General features: G+C 38.0%; 1 protein-coding gene and 1 long non-coding RNA gene across 4 annotated transcripts in view; one reads left to right on the top strand and one right to left on the bottom strand.

The window, feature by feature from the left end:
* Nucleotides 1-27,190, top strand: part of LOC106537916 (uncharacterized) — a 120,287-nt gene that overhangs the window by 4,432 nt on the left and 88,665 nt on the right. The gene's annotated exons all lie outside the window — the stretch shown is intronic.
* Nucleotides 1,463-26,676, bottom strand: STEAP4 (STEAP4 metalloreductase). 2 transcript variants are annotated; one of them, XM_014052203.2, is made up of 6 exons: nucleotides 26,519-26,676; nucleotides 21,952-22,026; nucleotides 7,716-8,191; nucleotides 5,919-6,446; nucleotides 4,076-4,240; nucleotides 1,463-3,110 (listed from the first exon to the last, which is right to left on the bottom strand). In XM_014052203.2, exons 3-6 carry the CDS (start codon nucleotides 8,184-8,186, stop codon nucleotides 2,832-2,834), a joined length of 1,443 nt encoding a protein of 480 aa, XP_013907678.2. In that variant the 5' UTR covers nucleotides 8,187-8,191; nucleotides 21,952-22,026; nucleotides 26,519-26,676; the 3' UTR covers nucleotides 1,463-2,831. The 2 variants fall into 2 exon arrangements, with proteins under 2 accessions (XP_013907678.2, XP_087568759.1); XM_087712633.1 differs by lacking the exons at nucleotides 21,952-22,026; nucleotides 26,519-26,676 and adding an exon at nucleotides 20,075-20,170.

The raw sequence follows: 27,190 nt of genomic DNA, 5'->3' as shown, positions 1-27,190 counted from the left end.
GTGCTGCCTGGCCTCCTGCCCTTCGGTGAGCAAGCAGAAGTGGTCTCCAATGTAATCTTAAAGTACATGGGAAAAAATAAAACATCCCCAAAATAAGGCCCAGTGCTTATTTTGGAGCCCCAAAGAAAATAAGGCCAGGTTTTATTTTTAAGGAAACTTGGGTATATAAAGTATTCTTCTAAAATTAAAATATCTACAATATTTCCATGATTTACTAAGGAAGTTGTTTGGTTAACAATAATGGTAGATCTATGTTGACATCTGGTAATTTTGCCATTGTGTCATAGAAGCTTACATATTGCTTGCTTTATCATCTGTTCCAGAATATTTGAGGGCATTTATGTTTATTTGGCTGGATTCTTATTCTTCCTTTTTGAAGATAGGGCAATTATTTCCCTCCATTCTTCTGGGTTTGCTCCTAATTTGCTGCTGATGCAACTGGAAAGCCCAGCTGGCAAATTGAAAAGGGTCAGAGTGCAAAAACAAAATGGCTCCCAGAGAGCATCAGAGTCTGAATTGGAGTTAGCCAGTTCTGTTCTGTTCTGTTTTGCCACTAACTAAATAAGTCTTGGTCTTCTACATTTCCTTAATTGGTTTATTAAAGCATGTACTACATTGTGCTTTCATGTTTATTTGTTTCATGGAGTGGTGGGATTCAATTTTTTTTTTTACTACTGGTTCTGTGAGCTTGGCTTGGCTTGGTGGATGTGGCCTGGCTTAACGGGCGTGGCAAGATACTGTAAAATCTCCATTCCTTCTCCACTCTAGGGGAAGGTTTCTGCAAAATCGCCATTTCCTCCCGATCCGCTGGGACTCAGGAGGCAGAGAATAGATTGGCGGGGGGGGGGGGCAGTCAGAGGTGGTATTTACCAGTTCTCTGAACTACTCAAAATGTCTGCTATTGGTTTTCCAGAATTGGTCAGAACCTGCTGAATACCACCTCTTGTTTCATGTTGCTGGCTGCACAATGTGGCAGTGCAGCATAAACACTTGGGAATTAGTAAAAAAAACAATGGGGCAGTATCAGTTTTTGCTGAGATGAAACTAAGTCTATGCAGTCAAAGTGGGCACAGGTTCCCAGCAAGCAGGTTGATATTAGATTGATTGGTTAGAAAGCAGATTGACCAAGCTAAGTTTACAGATCCTCTGGAACCCTTAAGAAAAATTTGTGGCCTAATCCGGTTCCATACCATGCCTATTTTGTACCAATATTTTCTGTCTTCAGTCAGCGATATCAGTTTTGGTGTGATTTAATTTGTATTCACTGAAACCTGTCTCAGGGATTTGTATTCCAGTTCTCTCAACTGTCACTGTGTTGTTTGGTGAAAACCCATCACTTTATTAAAAGTCTTGTATAAATTTCTATTACTTTTTTCTTGTCCTCCTATTCAAAACATACTTCCTTGCTCTTTATAGTTGATCTTAAATCTTCTTCTTTCCTGATCAAGAGCAAAAATAAATGTTTCTCCTTCAAAGTATTTTATTTTATTTTTTGAAACATACCAAGTATAAATGCTGATGAACAAGGTTTGGAAACCAAACCTTGAAAAACAGAATACATGTATTTTATGGATACAATATGAATACAATTTGCTAATATACAGTAATAAATTTGAATTAAATTGCTTCTTTGTTATTGATTTAGCTTATGAGTTTGACTTAAACATGCATGATAATGAAGCATAAAATATTTGATATTATTGGGGATTTGCTGACAGAAGAATACTCAGGGTGTGGAAAGTGAAATTTGACATTAGATCTCTGTCCCGATTTGCCTCTACCAACCTTCTTGGCTGATATTTCTGAATCGAGACAAATTTCATCATAGAAAACTTTAAAGTGGAAGTAGCAAGATGAGTGTAATCAAAGGACACTCAGTCCCCATTTTTTCCTTGATCTGGAAAAAAACACCTTAAGTAACCACTTGAAAACTTTTCTTTCATGTGTCTTCCTGCTAGTCTGCAGCAGGCAAGATTTGCATAAGAATCAGGGAATATTTCGGTGTTTTTAATTGCTTTTTCATGTTTTGCTAAGTGCACTTTAGTAAGACTAGAGTTAGCATTTCTTGTTCACATTCTTGGCTGTCGAGTGCAGAGTGTAGGGTTCTCTTATGCAGCCCTCCTGTTAAACTCACAATAAAATCACAACTTCCTATAGATAAAAGAAATTTCTTTATGAATTGATAGATATCCATAGAAAGAAAATGCAATATGTATGCAGGTGGCACGCTTGGCACTGTAGATATTATATTTTTAGTGTATTTATATAGGATACGTTGGCTGGAAAGCTATTGCTGGTCTGACAATAATCCTGAAAATTTGCAGAAACTCATTCCAAATGTCAAGGATGTGGTTTATAAAGTTCTTCCCTGGTAACTCACAAAAGCTCATAACCAAGATCCTTTTTCAGAGTGTCTCCACTGCTTAGTGCAGTGTTGGAGAACCTTTTTGCCACTGAGTGCAGGAAACGGAAGAACAGCCACCGGATGTGCACATGTGTTCCAGGAAGATGATTTCTGGTTTCGGGCATGCACATGTACACCAGGAATCTGATCTTCCAGTTCCTGGTAGGCATGTGCGTGCGAAGACCAGCATGCGCACCGGAAACCGGAAGATTATCTTCCCAGCACCCACATGTACATCGGGCGGCTGCTCTTTCGGTTTCCAGTGCTCTTGCGCATGTGAAGACCAGCTAGTGACGGGTCACATGCTCAAAGAGATGGCTCTGTGTGCCACTTCTGGCACAAGTGCCATAGGTTCGCCATCAAGGGCTTAGTGCTTTGACTATGCTCAGTCCTTTCCAAAATATACAGATTAACAGAGATCAAGGAATTATACAGATGATATTTCTTTGGTGTTCTGATTGCTGTTTGAGTGGCTCATATTTTTGCGTTTTCTCTCCCAGCCCTGTCGAATTTCAGTTAATGGTCTATCTATACATGGAAATATTAGGAAAAACTTAATGAACAACACAATGCAAGGAATAATGAGAGATAGCAAATAAACTGGAGGTAGGCACCACGGGTATGTCTTAGAATTCAAGAACCTCTTCCCACCATATCCCAGTGTATGGGCAGTACACAAAACCAGTGTAAGGTAGCCCAGATAGGACTGTGGAAACAAAGAAACAAAACAATGGTTAGCAAACAAATATTAACTGCTGAATGCATTTTCTAATATAAAAACTGTTAGAGGATTCTATATTGCTATCCAAAATTGGACCAAACTAGCATTTGCTATAGTTTCCAAAAATGCAGCCCAAAGAGTGCATTTAACTAGATGTAAGTTATTCTAGATTAGGGCTGAAAGGTTAAGACCACTGTATTTATTAGAATAGTCGATTGACCGAGTCTGAAAAGATTACAAAATGAGTACAACGTATTTGTTGTACTCAAATTGTATAAGGTAAACATTTCAGAAATATGGACTGTCAAGGACAGTTTCCTTTTTTTATTAAACTGAAATACTTAAAATGAAAAATAGGAAGCCTTAGCAATAGCATAATGCATTTATTTATCTAAAATACTTTAATTTATATAAGCTTTTTATCTAAAAAGAATCAACAACAACCTTTCCTTTGGGCTGCATTTATACATATATAACACAGTCTCCTTAATGTATATGCATCAATAAATATCAAAATAAGGAGAAGAATTAGAATTTCAAGGCTGTTTTCCATGCTGGGGCAATGACAGAGTGGACTTAATTTTGCATTTTGAACCTGGCACTCTGCTTCTATTTTAACTTTAATGCTCACAGTTCCAAGAGACGAGTTAGGAAAATTGAAGTTCTACCTATTTAGAAGGAAGGAGATAAGAGAAAGGTGCACATAGTTCTGAGAATATGACATCTAATCTCCTGAAGAGAGAGAACCAGGAGAATATAGCTTTGGTGAGCATGTTAGTAAAATTCCTTGCCCATTCCTGACCATGTTATTTTAACGCCTGGGAAAAACTGTTGAAGTTTGTAGGGGGAATAATCTTCCTCCAAAGATTAAGCTAAATCCTAGTAAATTGCACCTGACAGGCAAAGAAGGATGGAAATAGGGTGAATTTACTAGCCAAACAGAATCCTACCTGCACAAACCGAAACTCTCTCCAGTTAACATTGTTGCTGACAGAAGGCAAGGATGTTATCCCAAGAAGAAGAAACAGGAAAAAACCTAAGATTCCCAAAGCAAGGTAAGAATCACTGTGCCAGGCCCAGCCGGTCCAAAATGGATCTGTTTGGTTATTTAATGCCTTAATAGAAAACAGAAGTGTGTGAGTATAATAATTTCATAACAGATCTGCAACATATTGCCTCCCTTTATGTCACAAGGTGAGTAAGTAGTAAGTGTAGTAAATCTTGCACATCATAAGCTCTCTTGCGTAATGTACTTATTCAAGATGATCATGACAATTTTTGTAACCTGAAGTCATACAAGCCTTCCAGTATTAGAATCATTGCAGCAATTGGATTTTTTTTAAAAAAATCAACATTATGACATGTATATTATTTTTAGTAAATTAGTAACTTGTTTTTTTTTTTTTAAAAAAAAATGGCCATCAAACTACCACAAGTGGCAAAAATGATAAAGAAAAGAGGAGGAGAAGACATTAAGGACTTGTTGCCTTCAATTGATCTTGGCCAATTTAGCACAATTTTCAAAGTTGGATAGTTCTTTATGACAGAAGAAAAATATTTGATAAATACCCATATGAACTTGCATGTGCATTGTGCACCCATGTGTGTGCGGTGTGTATGTGCGCCCCTTCCCACAAAATTATTTGTTCCACATGAAAAATTTATTCAGCTCACATCACACTCAAATAAGTCTTTTCAAAGATCTAGAAGAGCCATAGAAGCTAAACATATTTATACACACATACTCACCCCTCTGAAAAGTGAAAGGCTCAGCCACTTTTTCAAGGTTCTCTGAGCCTCCTCAGAGTGAAAATTGTATTGATCAAGTACCATGACAGAGAAGGTGCATTTCCTAGGTCCCAAGAGGTGAGTTTTATTGAAGGGACCTAAAGTTTGCCCAAGTTGCCTAGTCTTGCTGGCTAGGCAGAGACTATGGGAACTAGGTAACCCCTCAAATAACCAGGATCTACACAATGAATAGTTTTTTAGATGAAAGTGAGCATCTTGAATTGCACCCAGAAGTCTGGCAACTCCTGCAGCTGACAAAGCAGTGAAGACACACGAGCACATCTAGGTATATTCTGGATCAGCTACATCTTCCAAATGGTTTCCCAGACCATTCCATATAGAGTATATTGTAGTTATCTAGTATTGAGGTGATCAAGGCATGTGTGTAAAAGGCCTCCAGATCAAGGAGTGGGTTGAGCTGTCACACTTGGTGAATTTGTGGAGAAGACCTCCTAGTCACAACTGCCATCTGCTTTTTGATCAGGATATGCAAATACAGAATGACATACAAATTGCACACCCCTCTCAAATGGGAAGATGCTGCCCCATCCAAGGATAAAGATGAAGATTCCTCAGAATCAGGTTGCCCAAATATCTATAGCCACTCAATTTTGCCAGAATTGAGATGGTTTCAGATCAAGAGGTTTCAACTGGGTAATATGGCCAAAAGGACATGAATAGTGAGGAGTTAACAAGAGTGTCTACTGCTCTAATGAGGTGACAGTTATGAGCTGGATCTGAAATGACTTAGCATTCCTTTGCTAGGTTTATGGGAACTTGATGCAATTTCCCCATTTTATGACAGAGTATCTGAAATGGGCTGAAAATGCTGAAACAATTCAGGATATCACTGAAGTTTGGGAAACTATTAGAATCTTTACTCCATTTCCTCCTTAAATGCTTGCATTAGCATGGGGGCAGCAAGGAAAAACATGGTTTCTGCTTTTCCTCCAGTATTGTACCAGATATTGAAATGGGAGAAAAAAGTGTGTAAGTCTGACTTACCTGACCAATGATATAAGAATTGGTCTTCCATCTTACATAGTAACGAATGGGGATGATCAGGGTATATAAAACATGTAGGAAAGCATAAGCCAAGGCAACCAATCCCAGTTGTTTCCGGCAAAGCATCCATTTATCCAGCCAATCAGGAAAGCGACTGTACTTTGTACCTCTGTATAACTGGAGAATAGCTGCAAAGATCCCAGGTAAATAGGTCAATGCAAGAAGAACGAGTGCCACAACAGGGCAGATCCGATTTGCAATTGTAACAAAAATAAAAAAAGAAAAATCTCTGTTGTTCTCAACATGATTGTAGACGATATCACGGACAACAGAGTATAAAAAGATGAATGCACTGAGAACAAAAGAGAGGTAGATGGGAAATCTCCACATTGGAAAAAGTTGTAAAGGGTAATTCTCAATTTCTTTTGATGCTAAGAGAGAACCTTTATCCAAAGGAGTAAGACCAAGACTCCGAACAATCTCTGTCACCTTTTCTTTTGCTTTCCTATCATCTCCACAGATGAATACCTGCAAAAGCAAAGTCCCACAGCTTCAATAAAAATAAACATAAATTAACCTAGTAAGTCAACCTGTCTTGATGCTTATTAATTAACTTTTGAGAAAGTTGGCCAGAATTTTGACTGAAACTGAAATTAGCCAGAGTGGAGATCTTTGGGGATAACAATAGACTTTTTGGACCAACATTAATCTGAAGATATTCTAGATTTACTCTGTGGGCTCTTCTATTAATCCATCCTTAAAATGTTTTATGATGTCTTTTTAACTGCATTTTTTTATTTTATTCAAAAAAAAATTAAAAACTAAAACTAAACTAGACAAGACCATTAAAATGTGAATTAAAAATAATAAAGCAAAAACTACACCCTCCCTAGTTTAACAAATCTATTGCAAAAACATTAACTTCCCTCCTTGCAAAATAGGTTCAAGATTTATAAGCTTCTGCATCTACTTGCCATACATTACATATATGAAAGAAAAATAATAATTAACTGCTTAAACAGAGTGAAGACTTAAATGTGATTTTGTTTGTTGGAGCTATGAATCCAAAGGCACTGATTGTTCAAAACCTAACAACCACAAGGCGAACAATATAGCGTAGAGAGAGATAGTTAAAAGTTTATTTTGTATTTCTTGCCTGAGAGGTTCATCTCAGGTCACCTACTGCCTTCACTTCAGGTACACGTGCATACAGCATGTGGTCTCAGATTCTCCACCTGCTGGGGTGCAGCTAGATAGAATTTGCATGCTTGTAGAACATGACACAAGCAGGACTATCGATAGCAGCTGTGGCTTCTTCCACTGCCTGTACATCTTAGTTTGCCAAAGCATTAATTGTCTCACCCTTTCTCTTGGTAATAACAACAGACATAAAAAGCAGCTAGTTAGATTTGTTATAAGGGGGGGGGGAAGCCAATTTATTTTATTTTATACTGCAGCTGCTGATTCTCAGTAGTCAGATTAGAAAATTAAATAAAATATTAGAAACTGTACTAAGCCCATTCAGAATCACAAAATAGTGCACAAGCTTTTGGTTTCCCAGAACTCTTCCTTTGGAAGGGTAAGGAGGAAAGGCCTGCTGTTCTGGTCGTGAATCTGCATTTAATTTCATGTGTATGTTCCAGTTCAGAGACTAGGTGTAATCTGTACCATGTATTTTTGTAACTAAATCTCCTTCCAGTGATAGCTACACAATCTGTTCTTTGTTCAGGCCAGATCCTTATCTCAGCCCATGCACACACAGAACATTTCCACCTTTGGCACCCGAGATGCCCTTACCTGTCTGCTTGCATCCAAGCCACCTGACTGCAGGGCCCATGCTGACACCGTATTAAACGCTTTGACCACTTTACTGCCTGGAAGCAGCTGGGCAAGATATTCAGCATTTGATTCCGGATACTGATTTATTTTAAGATTGTTGCTCACATCCACCAACACTTTTCCGCTGAGGATTTCTTGTAGGCTTTCAAGAAAGCTGTAATGCACTCTGTGGACTGCTACAATGATAACGTCAGAGGTTTCAGCAGCTTCTGCATGAGGGAGGATTGCGGCTCCTTGAGGAATCAATCCAGAGTTTTGAGTGCTTCGGCTCCCGTAAACAATGGAATAGCCACACTGCATCAGTTTATAGCCCAGAGATCTTCCAAAATCACCAGTTCCAAAAATGCACACCGTTTCCTTCTTGCTGGGCATATCTGCAGCAAGTGGGATCATTGCATTGACTTTTTCCAAACCAGACATATCTGACATTATTCCTACAATGCAGAATTGTTCATGTTAACTTATTGCTAGAAATAAATTTAAAAAACAGTCTGATTCTTAAGTATCCATTAGATTATACATCTTGATGAATTTCACATGTATTGACTCTCAACTCCATAATATTGACTGAAATTATGTAAGTTAAAACCCAACATTTGGATTTTAACTGACATAATTATTTGGGGAAGGCTACATTCATACATGTTAGATAATTTTGGGTTAATGTAGCACACAATACTTAATTGAAGTCTCTTGTTACATAAAAAAACTTTTCTGGTGTCTTGGGAATTTCAAGTGGAAGAAAATATATATGGTTGGTTTTGTTTTTAAAGGTGTGCTTGAAATTTGATATAAAACATACATTGCTGTGACTTTACTAAAAAAGTTTGCTATCTTCATACCCATTGCTACAAAGCTGGATATAGATTTTGCTTTAGGGAGAGGGAGAGCCCCATTGTGATTCATATTTTGAATAATGAATTATGTTTTATCTACAGTTAAGATTTTTACTGGTCCTTGGGGAATATTATATATTTTTTAGAATCTAAGCTTGTTATTTATTCTCATATCCTTTATTTCACTAAGTTTCTTTTTCTCTGAATGGGTAAAAATACAGAAGCATAAAGCAAATAGTTTTATCAAAGATATATGTTCTTTGGTGTATTCTAAGGGTTACAGACAAAATAAAGTTATAAGGAAGAGTTATAGAAGAAAAAAAGTTATTTTATAAATTTAAGAATTCCACTCAAAGTCACATGTGGTAACAGTAGCAATCACAACCAAGGGAATATGGAAACAATCTATTTAAAGAACAAAAGTGTTGAACAGGTTTCCATTCCTTGCATTTCCCTCCCAACAAATGTTCTTTGACATATAACAAGAACCTACTGATTTTTTTTAAATTTCAGGATTAATTAAGGAATCAAAACTTTGAAGTTCAGGATGGCCTTCATTCATTATAGTGTGTATCAGTACAATGCCATGCAAATGTAATATTGTTATAATAAGATTACATAATTACAGAATATAATTATAATAAAATAATTCAAATAAGAGTTTACATTTATTTGGAAGGTTTATTACTCCAGTCTTCTGAGTCTGAACAATGAAAAACTCAGCAAACTATAATTGGGATTAAAAGCAGGCAAATAATGAAACAAACAATAATGAGGGATTAAAACTCTTTAAAGAGCAACTATTTTTTTAAAAAATTAAGAAACCTTCTGCCTGTGGAGGGAAGAGAGAATGGCCTTGTAGGATAGGAAGAAGGGCCATTACCAAAACAACAGTCAGATAAAAGAAGTATGGGTCAGGAATGTAACATGAATGAACATCTCAGACAAGCACTCCCCTAATTTTCAGGAAAATAAAAGAAGGGGATCGCCCAGTAGCGGGAATAGAGAGGAAAAAGGGGGTGGGATTTCTGTGGGCATCTGTTTCTATGTGGCACTCTCTCGTCAATGCTAGCGGCCACCGCTATCCCCTTCTCCCTCTCTGTTCCTGCTGCTCAGTGATCCTGTGTGAAGAAGGGAGCTAGCAGAGAGGAGACAGTGCGAGGTTGCTGCTTCTGGGATGAGGGGATATGGGAAGCATCTGGGTCTCTTCCTCTTGCAGCAAGCTTTCCCAGTCTAGTTTGATGCAGACTTTCTCCCCAGGTCCCCATCTGTTTCCCCCGACAGCCAGATAAAGCTAGGCAAAAAGCCAGCCCTCACTGGAACCCAGCTTCACCGACAGAGGATTTGGAAAGGGCAATGTGAGCTGTCAAGTTAGAATGGGGAACGAGAGAGCATGAGCGAGCCAGTGGTGCTTCTCTCCAGCCTTCGCCCAAAGCTCTTAGCACTAGAAGGCTAAAGTCGTAATTTCTCCCCCACCCGCTCACCTGCACATACCTTGGCAATGGGACTGTTTCTCTCTGCCTCCTTTTCCTGTTTTGTCTGCCAGATTGGTGCAGGGGATGACCCTAGCTTTGTTGCCCATTGCAGCTAGGAATCTCAAAGCCGAGAATGAATATTTGTGTTGTAACCAGCCCTGGAACTAGATCGCCCCCCTGGAAAGTCTGTCTCTCAAGGAGACCAGTCAAACTTTTCACATTACTCACTGAGGTGGAGGTGATAGGTGTCCAAGCTAAGTGCCCGAAGAAGCCCAGCTGGCCAGCGGGGAGTCAGGGCATCCCAACACCAGCAGCTCTGCGGAAAAGAAACTGCTTTTTTTTTTTTTTTTTGCCGAGCTGAGTTGATGCAGAATTGCATTGTGGCTTCGTGTCATAAGGGGCTTCACGAGCAGGATGGGAGCCTGTTTTCCCCATTATGAAGCACATGGGTGAAAACGTTCACTCAATCCATTCCAACTTCACAAGATCTTTTTCTTTTGCCAAAAGTTGGAATGAATTGAGTGAACCACAATGAAGAAATATGATTGGAGCTGGGCTGGGGCAACTGCGCATGTGCCCACAGAGACGACTCTAGTGCCACGTCTGGCATGCCTGCCATAGGTTCACCATCACAGATCCATAGCAAATTCTTTGACCAACATCCTGAGCCCAAAAGATAGACAAGCCTTTACCCTGCTCAAGTTTGATGGACAACCATCAGCAGAGTTAGGTTAATTTTTCAAAAAATGAAAAACTATAAAAACTACTCAGGAAAGCAGTTACACCATTAGATGACAAAGGAGTGAAAAGGGATGTTGAAGCAAGATATAGAGATTGAAGAGATACTGGATGCCCTTTTATAGGATTTTTAAAAAGAATATATATTTATTTTTATATATTAAAACATACTTTTTTAACTTTGTATTTTATATATTTTTTAGCTTTTAAAATTGCTAACTGAATTTTACCCTTCTTATGCTGGTCTATGACCATAACAAAGATTTTATTTTATTTGAGTATTGGAGTAAAATATGTCTTGGGTGGATTATGTTTCTATCCTCTTAAAATATTATTAATTTTGGCTAAAATAAAGCAATTGTATTGTCCTCGATGAGAATATTTTGATGTAAATGTATAGACAGCCTTCTGCAACCTGCAGTCTTAGGGGATAGATGATAATATGGGATAATTATTATTTAGGTCATCAGGTAATTGTGCTAGACTGGTACAAACTGCCTAGAATTGAAGATTTTGATATGCTCTATGTTAAATTTGTCACTAGATGGCACTACAGTTTTATTTGTAACTATGAGTTTAGAAGAATCCATCTGCATGAAATAGATGTGTGGAAAAAAAATGATTGTATACTGTGTTTCATTATGGCTGTGGTGGGGAATTCAGTAGCCAGAGAAATAGCCTTTAGGATCTAGGCAATATTTAGGATCTGAAGACAATTGGGACTTATTTTGTAGTAATAGTGACGATGCTATCCTTTCACTCAAGCAATTCTATAGAACAGCTCCTTCCAATTTTCTTATTGTGTAAGGGCTACTTTCAGTTTTACGCTATGGCTGGTGTCAACTTTGATGGTGTCTAGCTGCTGTGTTTAGGGTAGTTTGTTAAACTTGTTTTAGAAATATGGGTCATTTGGACTAGAAAATATCTTCCCATTTAAAATTAAAATGTGTCTGATAGAATGGACTTTCCAAATGGTTTAATATTTATGAAATTAGAATTTCACTTTGTTCTTCAAGGAGAGGGTGTTGATCTGGTTATATTGGAATTATATTTCATATATAGTTACTATTAGTATATTACAGAATCTCCAGCTACATTTTCTAACTTAGAACAGTGGTGCAATTGAAACGGTTCTATCAGGTTCAGCCGAACCATTAGCAGTGGTGTCAGGAGGCTCCGCCCACCCACCCAGATGTCATCACGTCCTGTTTTTGACGATCTGCACATGTGCAGAGATGGGCGCTCACATTTGCAAACTGGTAGTGCAGGTAAGTGAATACCGCCCCTGACCTAGAGTATGTTAAAATAGAAAGCAGAGTATAAGCTAATTCGATAACCATACAGGTGGATAGAGAGATAATAGATCGACAGAAATAGAGACAGAGACAGACAGACATAAAGATAGAGGAGCAGATATCTACCTATCACTTATTTACCTCAAAATATATTTGGGGGCATTTATATGCTTATGGGCATTTCCTTTTATCACTTTCCTGGCTCTTGCTGCCTCTTACCTTATTTAAAAATATTATTTTAACTTGGCTACAACATTTAATATTTAGGATCCAGGACTATGACGACAAATCTATGGCATACCTACCAGAGGTGGCACGCAGAGCCCTCTCTGTGGGCACACGTGCCATTACCAGCTGCTATTCTGGTTTCCAGAGTGCGCATGTATGCCGGCCAGCTGATCTTCGAGCATGCTGGCATGCAGGAACCCCGAAGACCAGCTGCCGGTGCAAATATGCCCGCTGGTCATCTGGTCTTTGGGTTTCCAGTGCTCTGGTGCACACAAAGACCAATTGCCAGGTATGCATACATGCGCTGGAAACTAGAAGACCAGATGGCCGGCATGCATATGCACAGAAGCCAGCTGGTCTTTGGGTTTCTGGGGCTCCAGTGTGTACGCTCCAGTTTGGGCACTCAATGCCAAAGAGGTTCGCCATCACTGATCTAGGATCTAATATCTAATGTTTTTTCCAAGAATGCCTTTGGACCTCATGTGGTCTCCAGAGGTCTATGCAGAAGATAAAATGGTTCTTTGTCTAGAGAAGGGGTATCAAATTCGGGTCATCATGTTGCCATCACGTGATGTATTGCGACTTCTGCCCCTTCGTTAAAACAGGGATGGGCGTGGCCAATGAGCGACGCATCCGGCCTATGGCTCACGACTTTGACACCCCTGGTCTAGAGGAGTGGCAGACAAAACAGCAAGTAAGCCGGACAGAGCATTTTGGAGACCTAAATGCTGCCTTCTCATAAATGGTTATTTTGCCATAATCCACATAAGGCATTTTGTGAGAATGTTTACCGTGTGCTTGCAAAATTCCAAATTTATTCAAAAGCCTATTATACTTCTGTTTTATTTTATCTTATTTTAAGGGCTGCTATAATGTATTATAAGCCACACAGAGACCCTCAAAATAGGCTTCCTTTAAAAAAAGATTCATTTACTTAGATCCAGCATTGCATTTATACAGGCAGAAGACACTTCTATTAATTCCATTTAATTTCACTAATTGAATCAGAGATGGATAAATCAGAGAACTTTGGGACTCCATAATCCACAATAATTGACTCTCCTCCCTCTGACTTCATAAATGATCGATTTATTTATTACCTTATTGACAGCAGATTTCTTCTGTCTGAGCTTAAAATAACTTTTTCATGGAGTCTAGTGCTTTTATAATCAACAGAGAGCAGTATGCTAGCCTATGTTTTTCTAACTAGGGAGGACAGTGGTTTTGGTTGTGTATTGTCACTGTAGTTTTTTTTTTTTAAAGTGGGGGCGCGCTTATAGTTAAGCTTTATTTCAGACTTTGTAAACTTTCCTTTTTTTTTATAGCAATAGCAGTAGACTTATATACCGCTTCATAGGGCTTTCAGCCCTCTCTAAGCGGTTTACAGAGAGTCGGCATATTGCCCCCAACAATCTGGGTCCTCATTTTACCCACCTCGGAAGGATGGAAGGCTGAGTCAACCCTGAGCCGGTGAGATTTGAACCGCTGAACTGCTGATCTAGCAGTAGCCTGCAGTGCTGCATTTAACCACTGCGCCATCTCGGCTTTTTTGATACATCTCTCCTCCCCCCCCCCAATATAGAGGTGGGTTACTCCCGGTTTGGCCTGGATCGGGCGAACCAGTAGTAGAACTAGAAACCTGGATGTTTCTGCGCATGTGCAAAAGTATTACGAGTGTGCGTGCCAGTGCACCTGAACTGGAAGTAAAAAAATTGGCAACCCACCACTGTCCCAATATTTGCTGTTTCAAATTTGGTTGTTGTCAGGGTTATTTTTTTTTAATAGTATCATATCCATGTTTACCACCCAAGCCAGTTACTATTAATTTATTTAGAAGTGCTTTTCATTGTTCAAAGCAAATTTCCAAGTGGGATTTTTAATGTGAAGCCAGCAGCAGTTGGTAGGATTGCAGCCTAAGCAAAAGAGCCAGATGAAATCTTTTGCTGCCTGAGGCAAAGCCCAAGACACTCCTCTCGCCTTTTCATCCATCTGCTGCAGTTGAATAGATTGCCAGCTGAGAACGGGAAGCTAAATCTTACTTCATCTTTGGAAGGGTCTGCACTGCTCACACCTGAGAGCAGTTTAAGAGAGACAGAGCAGCACATGCAACACAAGACTGCATATGAACCTCTCTTTCAGGAGAGAGAAAGATTCAGGAAGAAAACTTAGGAGGCATATTTGGACAACTATGATTTTGGAGCTGCACAGCGGTGGGCTTCACTTATTTTTACCACTGGTTCACCCTGCGCAGGCATACACCTTCCATCCATGTGCCTGACTTTCTGTGCATGCGCTTTGCTCTCTCTTACACCTTCCATGCATGCGCCCAGTCTCAAAAACATGGCTAAATAGGATGGCATAGCACTGGGGCGGGTGGCTGGGCGCATCCGCGATCTTTGCTACCCTTCACCTTAACCGGTCTGAAACGGCTGAATACCACATCTGGTGGTGCAAATTTAGAAGCTGGTGTCATCACTATGTCACTGTCATGGCCTCATGCCTGGAAGAGGTGATAGGGTTTATATACATAATTATTCTCACCTTTTTTTTTGTCTGACGCTCTGCCTGCTCTTTGCACAAGGGACTGCTAATCTGGGGTCACTTCCTAAGGTCTTTCTTCCCAAGCCTACATTTATCTAGAACACATGTACTTTGACTCTTTGATCAGCTGTCTTTAAGTTTTAAGCTGTACAGTGTTGTTCCTGTGACTAAATAGTTTTTCTGTTTTAAGGCCTATTTTACTAATCCTCACTCAGGTCAGATCCTTGCTCTCATAATGTTCACATGGGAAGCTTCAACCTCCAATGGGCCCTCTCATTTTTTAAACTGCCTTGTAACAACAAAGTAAATTGCATTGTTATTCTTTTTGTTCAGAAAATAAGCTTAGAATTCCACCCACTCTCGGTTTTGTTCTTATTTATATCTAGCTTTATTTTCTTTTCCAGTACTACTATATATGGGGAGATAGGCAGAACTCTAAAACAAAATTAGTGTGCCATGAGTTATAAAGTTTTCATCATATGAGGCACATGAGGTGAGAAGAATAAAACAACCAGGGTTGTAATGCAGCAAATTATCATTGCAATTTGTATTTTTTAAATAAATCTATCTTTTGCCTTCAGCAAAATGACTCCACATTGTAAACTTTAACAGAATAGATAAAATGTATTGTTAGTGATGATAATTTCTCCCCTATGGCTGCACTGCTATTCTATTCGTCTCATCTCTGCCTTTTATCAAGAGAATACTGAAACTGCTTCTTCAGGCATATGAGCTGGAAAAAAGATACACTTAATGTTGCCTAAATCATAACAAACTACTGAGAGAACTGTAAATTCAAATCAACTAAACCATTACTATAAATATATATGGTGAAGCTGAAAAGTTGAATACTTTCCTTTGCATTACCAGAGTTGTTAAACTGGTTAGAGTTTAAAAGAATGAAGTATTAATTCAGCCCTGTCATTTGCACAGCGAATAATAAAAGATTCTTTAAGATGCTGGCAGTTTGAAAGTTGGATTAAGCAATAAGCATAAAGAATGCAGTTGAGAAAGGAGGTGGCAGTACATTCCAATGCAAAAAAGGTAGAGTACATTATGATAGGGGTTTTCTTCCTTTTGTTCCATCATATTTTTCTTTGCATCTTTTTGTGTTTCTTTCTTAGCATCTCTTCATGTGACTTAGCAGTCAAAAACTCCCAATAATTCTCAGCATTCTTCACCATTAGAGATATCAGCTGAAATACTGGGATATGTACACCTACGATATCAGGAGTCTTCTCCCATTTAAGTATAATAGATTTATGGACACTTTCAGTATGAAAATCTCGGTCCTCTCTTCTCACGATAAATGACAGTTTTTATCAAGATTCTGATTGAAATTGTTAGGATGTCTCTGGAAGATAAGCACACTGAAAAGTCCTGGTATCTAACATTGGGTTGACAGAACTAAAAGTCAGTTTAGTTGCTAAGGAGCATTGCTATCGACAATTGGGATCTAAAATGATTGGAGTCACAGAATGAATTGTTCCTTTCTGCTGAACAATGAACATACTGGGAATTTACCACAAGAGGTATTTTCCTTCATGTTGCAACTGTGTCTCATTGCCAGAAAATGTTGGTAAGGTGCCTGCAAAAACATGCTGGGTAAACTCATGGCACTGAACAGCACCAGGCATTGCGTAATAACTGATATGAAGAGAACTAATATAAAGAATTAAAAGAAGGAACATCCTGTGAGCATACTTCGTCAGAGTCTAGTCCCAAAAAATATGTTTCCTGGATGTCCCTTCTTTAATAAGTCTAGTCTGAACTTGTTTAATGTTTGCAACCTTTATTTACAATTCAATTCTTAGATTAAAAACAATCTCAATATTATTTTTATAAATAACTCCAGGCGGCGAGTGTACCTAATCTTAACCCACCCTCTTCCAGACTGGAGCCTCTAGCTGCGTTACACTGGATTTAAAATCACTTGAGTTCAAGATTGTGGATGTCTGGCATAAACTCCTTTTGTGAAAGCCTTTGAAAGCTTTCTTTTTAGAAACCCTGTAAATTGGTATTAGAACTATTTATTTAGAAATCCACTTCCCTTGCCTTCCCTTAGTTGCTAGTCACTTGATTTTTTTAATGGTGCACTAGAATAAGAATATATATAGTACATGTTTCAATTCTCCAAAGGCTTATAGTGCAGAATGCAACCTCTTGTATTGATATTAGAACTATGACTATTAGAACTATTTATCTAGAAATCCCATAAATTGGGATTAGAACTATTTAGCATTGTGCCAAGCAACTCAGACATAATGTTGAACCTTTTTTTAAAAAAGGTGGTAAAAGAGATTTAGAGAAAGAGGGAAGTGGGCAGGTGGATTTATAATTGACTAAGATAGAACCACAAAAGGTGTGGCTCTGCCAGGCCTCTCAAATAATTATGTGACCTAAGTGAAAACATCCTACAAACCTCTTTGCTATTCTATCATTGTAATGTGAAATATATTTGGTATAAATGAATGATTAATTTGCTGCCTTCTCATAACAAGAAAGTTGTCTCCCTCTCCCTGCATGAGATGAATATGTGCCAGACCATAATATAAATCCAACTGTCCTTAATGCCAAGTCAGTTCTTAGAAATGAAATGGCCAAATATTGCTGCAATTTTTTCATGCAAAATAAAAGCATTTTAAAAGCTCAGTTGCAACTTCTGTTGGATTTTTATAACTTGTTAATATAAGTTGCACATTAAAGTACATGCGGGTCAGTTAGCACCTCAACATTATTTTAATGCCTTTCCTTAGTTGCTGGTCACTTGATTTTTTTTAATGGTGCACTAGAATAAGAATATATACACGTTTCAATTCTCCAAAGGGTTATAGTGCAGCATGCAGCTTTTTATATTCTGAGATCAAAAACATTCTTCTATTGTAATTTGAGAAAATATAGATGGGAAGATCTGACAGCTAACTCAAGAACTTGGCTCTGTGGCTAAAATTTGGATGGAGAACAGTGAGTCCTTCTTCTGTGGAGAAAACAACAGCCTGAACCCAGGCAGCAAGTATTTCTGGAGGAAGCCAGGTGCAACAGAAGAATTGTCACTCTCCCAATGAACATCTGGGAGGAGCTTAAGCCTCACTGGACATGATGAAGGTGGAAGCTATAGTACTGACTTTGATTATTGAGATAGAGATAGGCATCATAAAACAAATGCATGGGAATTCACAAACTATATATCTGCATCAATTGATAAGTGGGGCATTCATATAATATTTCTTTTTGTAATGTCTGGCCTATTATTTAATTTCAATTGTTTAAGTTCGATACATTTAAATACATCAAAAATAACTAAACAATTAAAACAGTGCATTGTTACAGTGCACATTCAAAAATAAATTCTGTCATCCTTTCAGATTCATTCTTCACTCATTATTTGGACAAAGTAATGCAGCTTGCCAGAAGAAATTGAAGTTGTAGAGTGGTAGCAAACTGATGGAGAACACTGTTCTAGTATTACCTTGACTAATACTTAGTTAAGGTAATACTTGACTTAGCCAATGTTGAAGGCAGATTCAGTTTCTGGTTGCTATACATAGGAAGGACAGACCCTGAAGCTGAAGCTCAAATACTTTGGCCTTCTCATTGGAAAAGACCTTGATCCTGGGAAAGATTGAAGACAAAAGGAGAAGGGATGGCAGAGGATGAGATGGCTAGATAATGTCAATGATACAGTGAACATTGCTAAGTCCTCGACTTGTGACCGGTCCTAAAGTCCTCAACCTATGACCATTCGCAAGTCCTCGACTTACGACTGGCAGCCGGCAACAGCTCAGCCGTGCCTGATTGGCTAAGGCGCAGCTGGCTGAACGCGGGCTGTCTAAGCATTCCTATTGGTCGCTCTGCTTGACAGTTCTAGTATAAACAGCTGTCAAGCAGGGCGAGGTGCTGAATCTCTGTACATAGTTGTTGTTGCTTGTTCTATTGAATACATAGCTGCTCTACTTACCTCAGCTGCCTCAGGCCTCTTCAGTTAATTACGAATCTAACAAACATGAATTTGGGCAAACTCTGGGAGATAGTGTAAGATAGGAGAGCCTAGCGTGCTATGGTTCATAGAATCACAAAGAGTTGGACATGACTTAGCAACTGAATAACAAATACATGGAAAGTCTGTAGAGATCTCAGTCATCCAGGTCATGGTTGTCCCAGAGGAGGCAACTGGACTTCCTTGTTTTTTTCTTTTGAAAATGTTTCACTTCTCATCCAAGAAGCTTCTTCACCTCTGACAGGATAGTGGAATCCTTCCATTCCCCACCATCCTGTCAGAGCTGGAAGCTTCTTGGATGAGAAGTGAAACGTCTTCAAAAGAAAAAACAAGAATGTCTGGTTACTCCTGAAAAAGCACCTTTGGGACAAATACATGAGAAGGAGAGGGGAATTTTATTATCTTCTGCCTTTAGTAGCAAAACTGAATTACATGGATTCTAACTGTATTAGACTATGGTTCCGCATAGTTTATAGCCCGTGGTAATGATGGCAGTTCATACTCAGTTATAACTGGTAAGAAAATTTACAAGCATAATTGATATACGGAGATCTAAATTCTTGAGGGTTGACATTCCACAATAGTTTGAACAGTAATAATAAAGGAACTGAATGGTGGTATCTGCTCGAATATAATATTTTTTCCTTCTTTTTTTCTCTGGTTTCTGGGGGAGGATATTTTTTTCTAAGAAAATCTATTTAAATTCATGTTATGGCTTACTATTTTCATGTACAGTTTGGAGTATTCAAAATGGGATAGGTTACCAGTAATAGGTTTTTGTAGCATGAGTGGAATGGTTCTCATTCAAAGAGATTGCTGACTGGCAATATGAATTAATCCGGTTTTGGTCTGCCTCCTTCCCATTGGATTGTTGCAACGTTAATTGCTGTAGCCGGGAAAGTTGGGCAGGGCTGTGGTAAATCTGGGATTACAGTGAAAATGAAAGCTGATTCATCTATGGAAATTCTGTCTTTGGTACAAACGTTAAAGGTAAGATGACCAATTTATCGTTGGTCATTCTAAGTGTAATTTCTGGTAAAGCATAACGTATCCATAATTTCTATGTGCTGTGCTATAAACATCTGTGGTAAGTACTCTTTCCGTATTTGTGCATTTTAATTATAGATTTGGCTGAAAACACCCTCCTACACTGTTGGAGTGTGCTGCTGAACTAGTTTGTACCTTTAAAAAAATATGGAACCAATACCTTGGTTGTAGAGAATAAAATCCACCATGCAAAATAAGACACAAGCGTCTCTCCAATTCTGCTGAAAATTGCAGTATGTGATCAGTAAATCTGAAAAAGGGGCCTAAGCAGGACAAAATGAAGTGTGCTTTTGCATTTGCCTCATACCACCACCCATCATTACATTAGTGTGTGCACGTTGAATGGCATCTAGGATCCAAATATTCCTATATGCCTTCTCTCTTTTTCTTCCCCCTCTCCCTCTCCCTCCCTCTGTCCCTCTCCCTCTGTCCCTTTCCCTCTCCCCCACTCTCCCCTTCCCTCCCTGTTTCCCCCTCCCTCCCTCCCTCTCCCTTCCTCCCCTTCCCTTTTATTTGGCATTTATATGGCTGCCACTTCACCAAAGATAAATATGGATGAAACACAGCAAACATTCCATATCAATTAGGATCATACCCTTCATCTGATGATATATGATACCTGAGCCTGCAGGTTTTTTTAAAAAAAACCTGGGCAGGATTTGGAAAGAATCCAGGCAATTTTTTTTAAGAAGAATTGTGTGACTGAGGAAAACAGGAGAACAGGTCTCTCACAGCCCCATTATTTTGATTTAATAATGTTAGTCATCATTATCAACCCATCATTGTTCTTTCTGTACTATGTCAATCTCTCTCTGGTGAAGGGGGGACACCAGAGTCCTTGAGAATAAACCTTTTCCGTAGGGACTGAGGATTTTCTGATCCTTGCTGGAATTAAAGACTGTATTGATAAGAGAGGAAGAGTAGAAATGGTGGAAAATGGTGATAGCAGACACAAGTTGATGACAGAGAAAAAAGTTAAGATAAAAAAACCCCACAGCTTGGCTTCCCTAATCCGGGCCTGTAAAAACAGCCTAATTATTCACTGTAGCTTCACCTCAAACCAGCTCTGTGACCACACAGAAACTGAGCCACTCAGTCAAGCTGGAAGCTGCAATTCAGCAATAGCTTGACCTCCTGATGCCCCTAACTAGAAGGTCTATTCAAGCCCACAGATGGAAAGGGAAGAAAGGTTGATATTCCAGATCAACAAGCCAAACAATGGAATCCAGCCTGAATGGGAACTCCTGAAAAACATAGGAGATCAGGCATCTCAGCTCCCTTCACAAAAAAATATTTTCAACTGGGGAATCTATTTCCAGGCAAAAGAGTTACCAAAGAACGATATACTGTACCCAGTGGTGGGTTCCTACTGGTTTGGACTGGTTCGGCTGAACTGGTAGTGTGTTTTTCGTTTCTGCGCATGCACAGAATAATTTGTATTGCACTGTGCATGCATGTGCAGCACGCATCAAGTGCATGCATGCAGCGCACCCACAAGCAAACCAGCAGTAGTGACTGGTGGCACCCATCCCTGACTGTAACTGCGCCTAATTATCAAATATGGCTCTGGATTAATTATTACCCCGCATTGCATATCTCTGAATCAGCAATACTGTATCCTGAGAAGAGTACCAAGTGCATCAGCATGCATATACCCAGCCAGATTGCTTGTGTCGTTTGTATGTATACCTTGTGCCTGTTGCATTGAATGCCAAAAAACACAGTGAGAAGGTTTTGTTTCTTTTATTTTTCCCTGCAAGTAAATTACAAGAGCTTTTTTCAGAACTCTGATGAAAGGACTAACAAAACAAAATCTTGGTAACAAAAACTTGATATCTGGACATGGCCTCTTCAAGCAAACCTGGCATGTTAATTTACTTAAAAGAGTGGTGGGGCTGTAATAATGGTGGAATAAACTTTATTGATGACCATGCTGAGACAGTGGATATTAGCCACTATAAGATATGATGAAATAAGATAAGATTTAGCAAAGTAAGATAAAGTAAAAATAAGAGTTAGGAAAAAAATGTACCCTACCTTTTTCCAACAAAGATGCTTCAAAAAATGGGTAGAACCCTCAGTCTCGTTCCAGTTTGATGGAAGGGTGGGTTCCTGAGAGAGAAGAAGACAAGGCGGTATGGTTCTGTGTCCTCTGTTTACCTTACATAAATTAAGTTTGCAATTGCTTTCATAAGATTAGATGGGCTGTGTCTAATCTTATACATTTGCATCATAGAGCAATCATTGGAAAACCAAGGCGTCGGTTTCTGTTTCTACTTCTCTGCTATTGCAGACAGAACAGTGTACAGTATGGCATTTATATAAACTAGATTAATCCCTCAAATGTTGATGAAGACTTACCCATTGTCTACTTCTGTTTGTAGAATAGGAAGGTCTCCTATTGGTTTTTGTGTCAGGTCGCAAAATATCTGCGCTACGTCCTGAATACCAGACTTTAAAAAGGTGCTGTCTTTCATTTCATACAGTTCTTCTTTCTCACCCATGTAAACGATTCATTAATGTAAGCTTTACAATGCATCCCTCTAACACATATTTATATGTGCAAAAGGCAAGTGGTTTAAACTCACCACCCAACAATACAGATACAAATTCATATAGTTTTGATTTCTCTTCCATAGGATTGATTAATTAAAGTAAGCTTTATAATGCACCTCCTTAGCACTTATCATGTGGTTACATATGTAGCAGGGTTTAAATTAAAAGCTGACCATCTAACTATATAGATATTATTAATCTTTTTAGTACTTTGAGCATTTTTGTACTTCACAGAACTTTCTAAAATCAGGATCTTGAAAATCTCCTTAAGCATTCATTATGAAGTAGTTTTGAAAAAGGTTTTGGTCTGAAGAATATGCACTTGTTAAAGACTTTTTGTACGCAAGGAGTCATGACTATTCCTTGATGTTGCATGTGAATATTTTAGTACGCAATTAGAATGCTTTGTTATTATTGTTTAAGGCTATGTTAAATCACCCTGGCAACTCATTTTGGTGTTAGAAAGGTCATATCTGTCTGAATTTTCCTCTTGAAAATAATATAATCTTCTCTGCTATTTTTCAAAGTTACTTTATTAATATTGCTGCAAATATTTGAAATGTATTTCTTGTGAGTTTAAAAGAACGGAAAAAGAAGACAGATTAAACTGGACATTTATGAAGGGAAATTCCAAATATTTTTCTATGTTTGCTAAGGGTGCAAAATAGAAGACCATCAAATTCCAGTTTTATCGCTGTAGTTCAGTGGTAAAAATTATATTCTGCATGTGGAAACATCAAGATTTGGTACCAACCACTCCAGGCTCAGATATACATACCTATTATGCTATTGTCTTCCAACATAAGCAACATTATGGAGATGTCAGAAAATGTATATGAACTCATAAGCCCCCAAAAGTGGATAAGAAAAATAAATGTTAGCTAAAACTAGTTTATAGCATTATCCTTCACAACACTTCACTACAACATTTTACCTTTGTAAACCTCAAGCGGCAGAAGTAGAGGACTTGGCTCACATCCTATTTGATTGTTATTTGCATAAGTGGGTGAGAGACAGGTACCTTGGTTTATATATTAAACGAATGACCCATTGGGATTCCCATATCAAAACAACTTATCTTATGTTTGTACAGAGTTTGAAAATAACAATTAACATAGCACGGTATCTGAGTAAAATGATCCGGTTGAGATTGGCATACGTGGGATTAGATTATAGGGGTGATACTGAGAATATAATTATCTTATTTCATCCATATTTTTATTCTAGTTTTATATCTATATATTATATCTTATTCTATTTTATCTCATTGTAATATTTTATATATTTCTACTGCATTTTACCTTTTATATTGTACCTTACCATGGCTGATACTGATATAATCGACTGACTAATCAATGATCAATAAAGTAAAGTAAACCTGTATTGCTATCATTATATTGACACATGATTTTGCATATTAGCTTTTGTCCTTTAAATTTAACCCTTTTAAGATTTTCTTTAATTTTATCCAGCTATGGCTTCCTTGGTCTTCTCTTTCATCTTGATGTATTTATTCTATCTCCATTTATTTGTTCCATAATTGCATTCTTGATTATTCTCTGCTTATAGAAATAATTGTAAACTCTTCTTACTTGTCATTTTGAATTCAGTGAATTAGAATTCAATGAATTCTCCATTCATTCAGCAATCATTGACTCTTGATCCTATCTCATTCCATTCCATTCCATTATTAATTATAATATCCAAAATACTTACCACTTTTTATGAACTATTTAAGATTCATAGCAAATTTAAGTTCCAGCCAACAATATTATATCCACTCACTTCAAGTACAGCTGTGAAGTGGTCCTTGAAATCTAAGACAGCTGAGAGCAAACAAGGACAAGTAATCTGTGGTTCTTGGATCACATGCGTCCTCCTAGTACCTTTTTGTGTGTGTGCATTCTTCAGAACCACCAGTTAGGTGAAGCTGAAATACTTTGTTGCTGGAGAATTGGGGAAGATTTAAGGGGTAATATGAATATCTCAAAATCTGCAGAGACTTAAGGCAACCAATTAGAAATCTGTACCACTCTATAACGTCTTCTCCAAACTACACTGATTTTTCTCTTGTTTTTCTTCTTCTTATGACATAGAAGATTCCTTTCACTCCTCCCAAGATCTGGGGTGGGTTGATTTGAATTAGGTACTCAATATAGGTCCATGTGAATCCAATGGGACAAAATTTATGTAACCTCATTCTGATTTAAATCTCGCCATTTACACTGGAAATTAAGGGTAGCTATTTTTGACTGAGCCCAACACAGAAAGAGACTTGTACATGTTTCAGTTTGCTTAAAGGAGCAAAAATTATCTGAATAGCTTTCAGAACACTATAGCTAGATTTGTTATTTTAGGACGAATTCCAACCCTGCACACATTTTATTTGGGTGGAAGCCCAGATCAATCCAAAGAGACTGACCTGAGAAAGCACAGCTTTGATTAGGTTGACCTGATGGCAAAGAAATCAAGGTGGTTTGGGCAGCACACCCCACAAATTTAAAGAATATGCTGCAGGGTTACAACAAACAAGCCTTAGGTCAAATTGATCACACATTTGGCTAGAATATAAAAGGTATTCCATCTCATTGGAGGGAGTCAAATGGACTTCTCAGAATAATTAATTGGCCATTTTAAACCTTTCTGAATATACTTCAAATATAGGTCCTAATTTTGGAAAACATGAATTCACTATTTATGGGGAGCATTGGTAATAATGGCAGGGAACTACCAATTCAGTAGGTGGATCAACAGTTTTCATTCAAGATAATAAAACTAATCCCAGTCTCCCTCCCCCCATTATTTTCGACCCTTGTCCTTAAATGAACTTCAAAAATAATGAAAAAAAAATAGTTACATCTAACTTAAGAGTATAAGTCAGATAAGGGATGGCAGTTTAAATGAAAATTTTCTCTTGCACCCTTCAATATTTTAAAAAGGACAGATAGCCTTTATTCTTTTCTATTCTCTGCAACAAAGCAGATTAAACTTTTTGTCTTGGAAACAAACAAGTAAAAAACCCCATTCTTGCAGACAAATGCAATTTTACTATGAGGCTTTCCAGAAGGAAAAGTAGAAATTCCCAGAGTTGACAATTTGGATAACATTATGTATGTAACAAATATTATTTGTAGCAGTATTATTAATAATATTATGATTAATATTATTGCTTATGTGTCATGATCTGCATATATTTCTCAAGAATTAAAAAGCCTATGTGTTTTCTACTCAAAATTCTGAAATATAAAAGACTATAAAGAGATTTTGGCAACCTTATTAAGACATGAGCTATTATTATTTTTAGCAATGTTAAAAACATGTTTTTAACGGATTTATCCTTGTTGAAAATTAGATGGTAATTGTAATTGTAATTGTAACTGTTTATTTGTATGCCGCCCTTTTCCCTGGGGGGACTCAGGGCGGCTCACAATCCAAGGGGGGGGGGGAAGACAAACTTTTACATATAAGACAATACATGATTAAAATGCAACATTGGTGAAACCCAATGTATATGAAAATTAATTTAGACAGGCAGTACAGTGGAAGAGGTTGCCTTGTTGTCTCTCTTCAATTCTGTAGGCTTTTTTCTGTTTAAAAGTGCAGTGAGAATAAAACTGCATGCATCTGATAAAGTTGACAATAATCCCTAAAAAGCCAGCTCTATAAATCTTTGTCGAGCTTTAAGGTCGCCCAGGATTCTTAGTCAATCAGACAATTTTTACATAATTTCTTTTTTGTAGTTTTAATTAAACGTTATCATTAAAAAGATAAAAACAAAGCTTAAACTTTTAAAAATTGCATAATAATGTCAAGTTTAATGACAGTTTTTCATATTTTGCAGAACCATGAATAGATGGGAAACTTTCCCTATTTTTTGCTTTACTTACAAGAAGTAAAATCCTTCCATCTGCCACATGTGATGGCTTTGCAATGAAGATTAATTTGGGAAAACAAATTCTAAAGTTCACCTGTGAAGCAGAATAATTGTTCAGTGGGAAAGTCTGCGCGGTTCTTTCAGTGACTTTGCCCGTTTCAAATGAAAACCTACCTTAAACTTTTTGCCAGCCTTCTGAGTCAATAAAGACTGTCCAGCTGCAGTAGTATCTGCCTGGAGGCACACATCAGCTTCCTCTCACTTGGAACAGAGTGGGGAGATCCGTAATGATTCCCGGCCATATATCAGCTGGAGTGAAGAGACAGGAAAGGGAGGTGAATGGGGAGGGGGGGAGGAAGAGCTCTGATTTTGCAAACCTGTACATTACAATACTGGAGACAGTATTTCCCAACAGTGATGTTGGGAAAATCCCTTTCTCGACCGCTGGTTTGTTGTTGGGCAAGGCTTAGTCAGGGTTTCTTCCTTCAGAGTGACAGACGTTTTTGGGGCTCGCCTGCTCTTGTTCAACTTTTCCTCTTCTATTATGCACTTGAAATATGATTAAGCAATCCTCTGACTAAAAAAAACAATCCTGTTTGCTTTTTAAGTCAAGTTGTTTTTAGAAGGAGAGGATTGCTTAGAAAGAAGACCAAGGAGAACACACATTTCTTTCACACTGATATGTGCTGATCTGTGTAATGAATTATCCAGTCTGCTTCCCTTAAGGCAGTAGGCAATTATGTGTCTGCAGATATTTTCTTTGTGCCTATGTCACTGTATCACTTAGATTTTACAAAATTAAAATGACGCATGGTTCCAAAAAGAAAGGAAAGTATAGATTAGTAT

This window comes from Thamnophis sirtalis, unplaced genomic scaffold (genome assembly GCF_051295495.1).
Source record: "Thamnophis sirtalis isolate CommonGarterSnake01/CBP01778 unplaced genomic scaffold, rThaSir2_p1.2 scaffold_4, whole genome shotgun sequence".
NCBI classification, from domain to species: Eukaryota; Metazoa; Chordata; class Lepidosauria; order Squamata; family Natricidae; genus Thamnophis; species Thamnophis sirtalis.
Note: the sequence above shows the minus strand (reverse complement) of the source record. Positions and strands in the feature narration are given on the sequence as shown.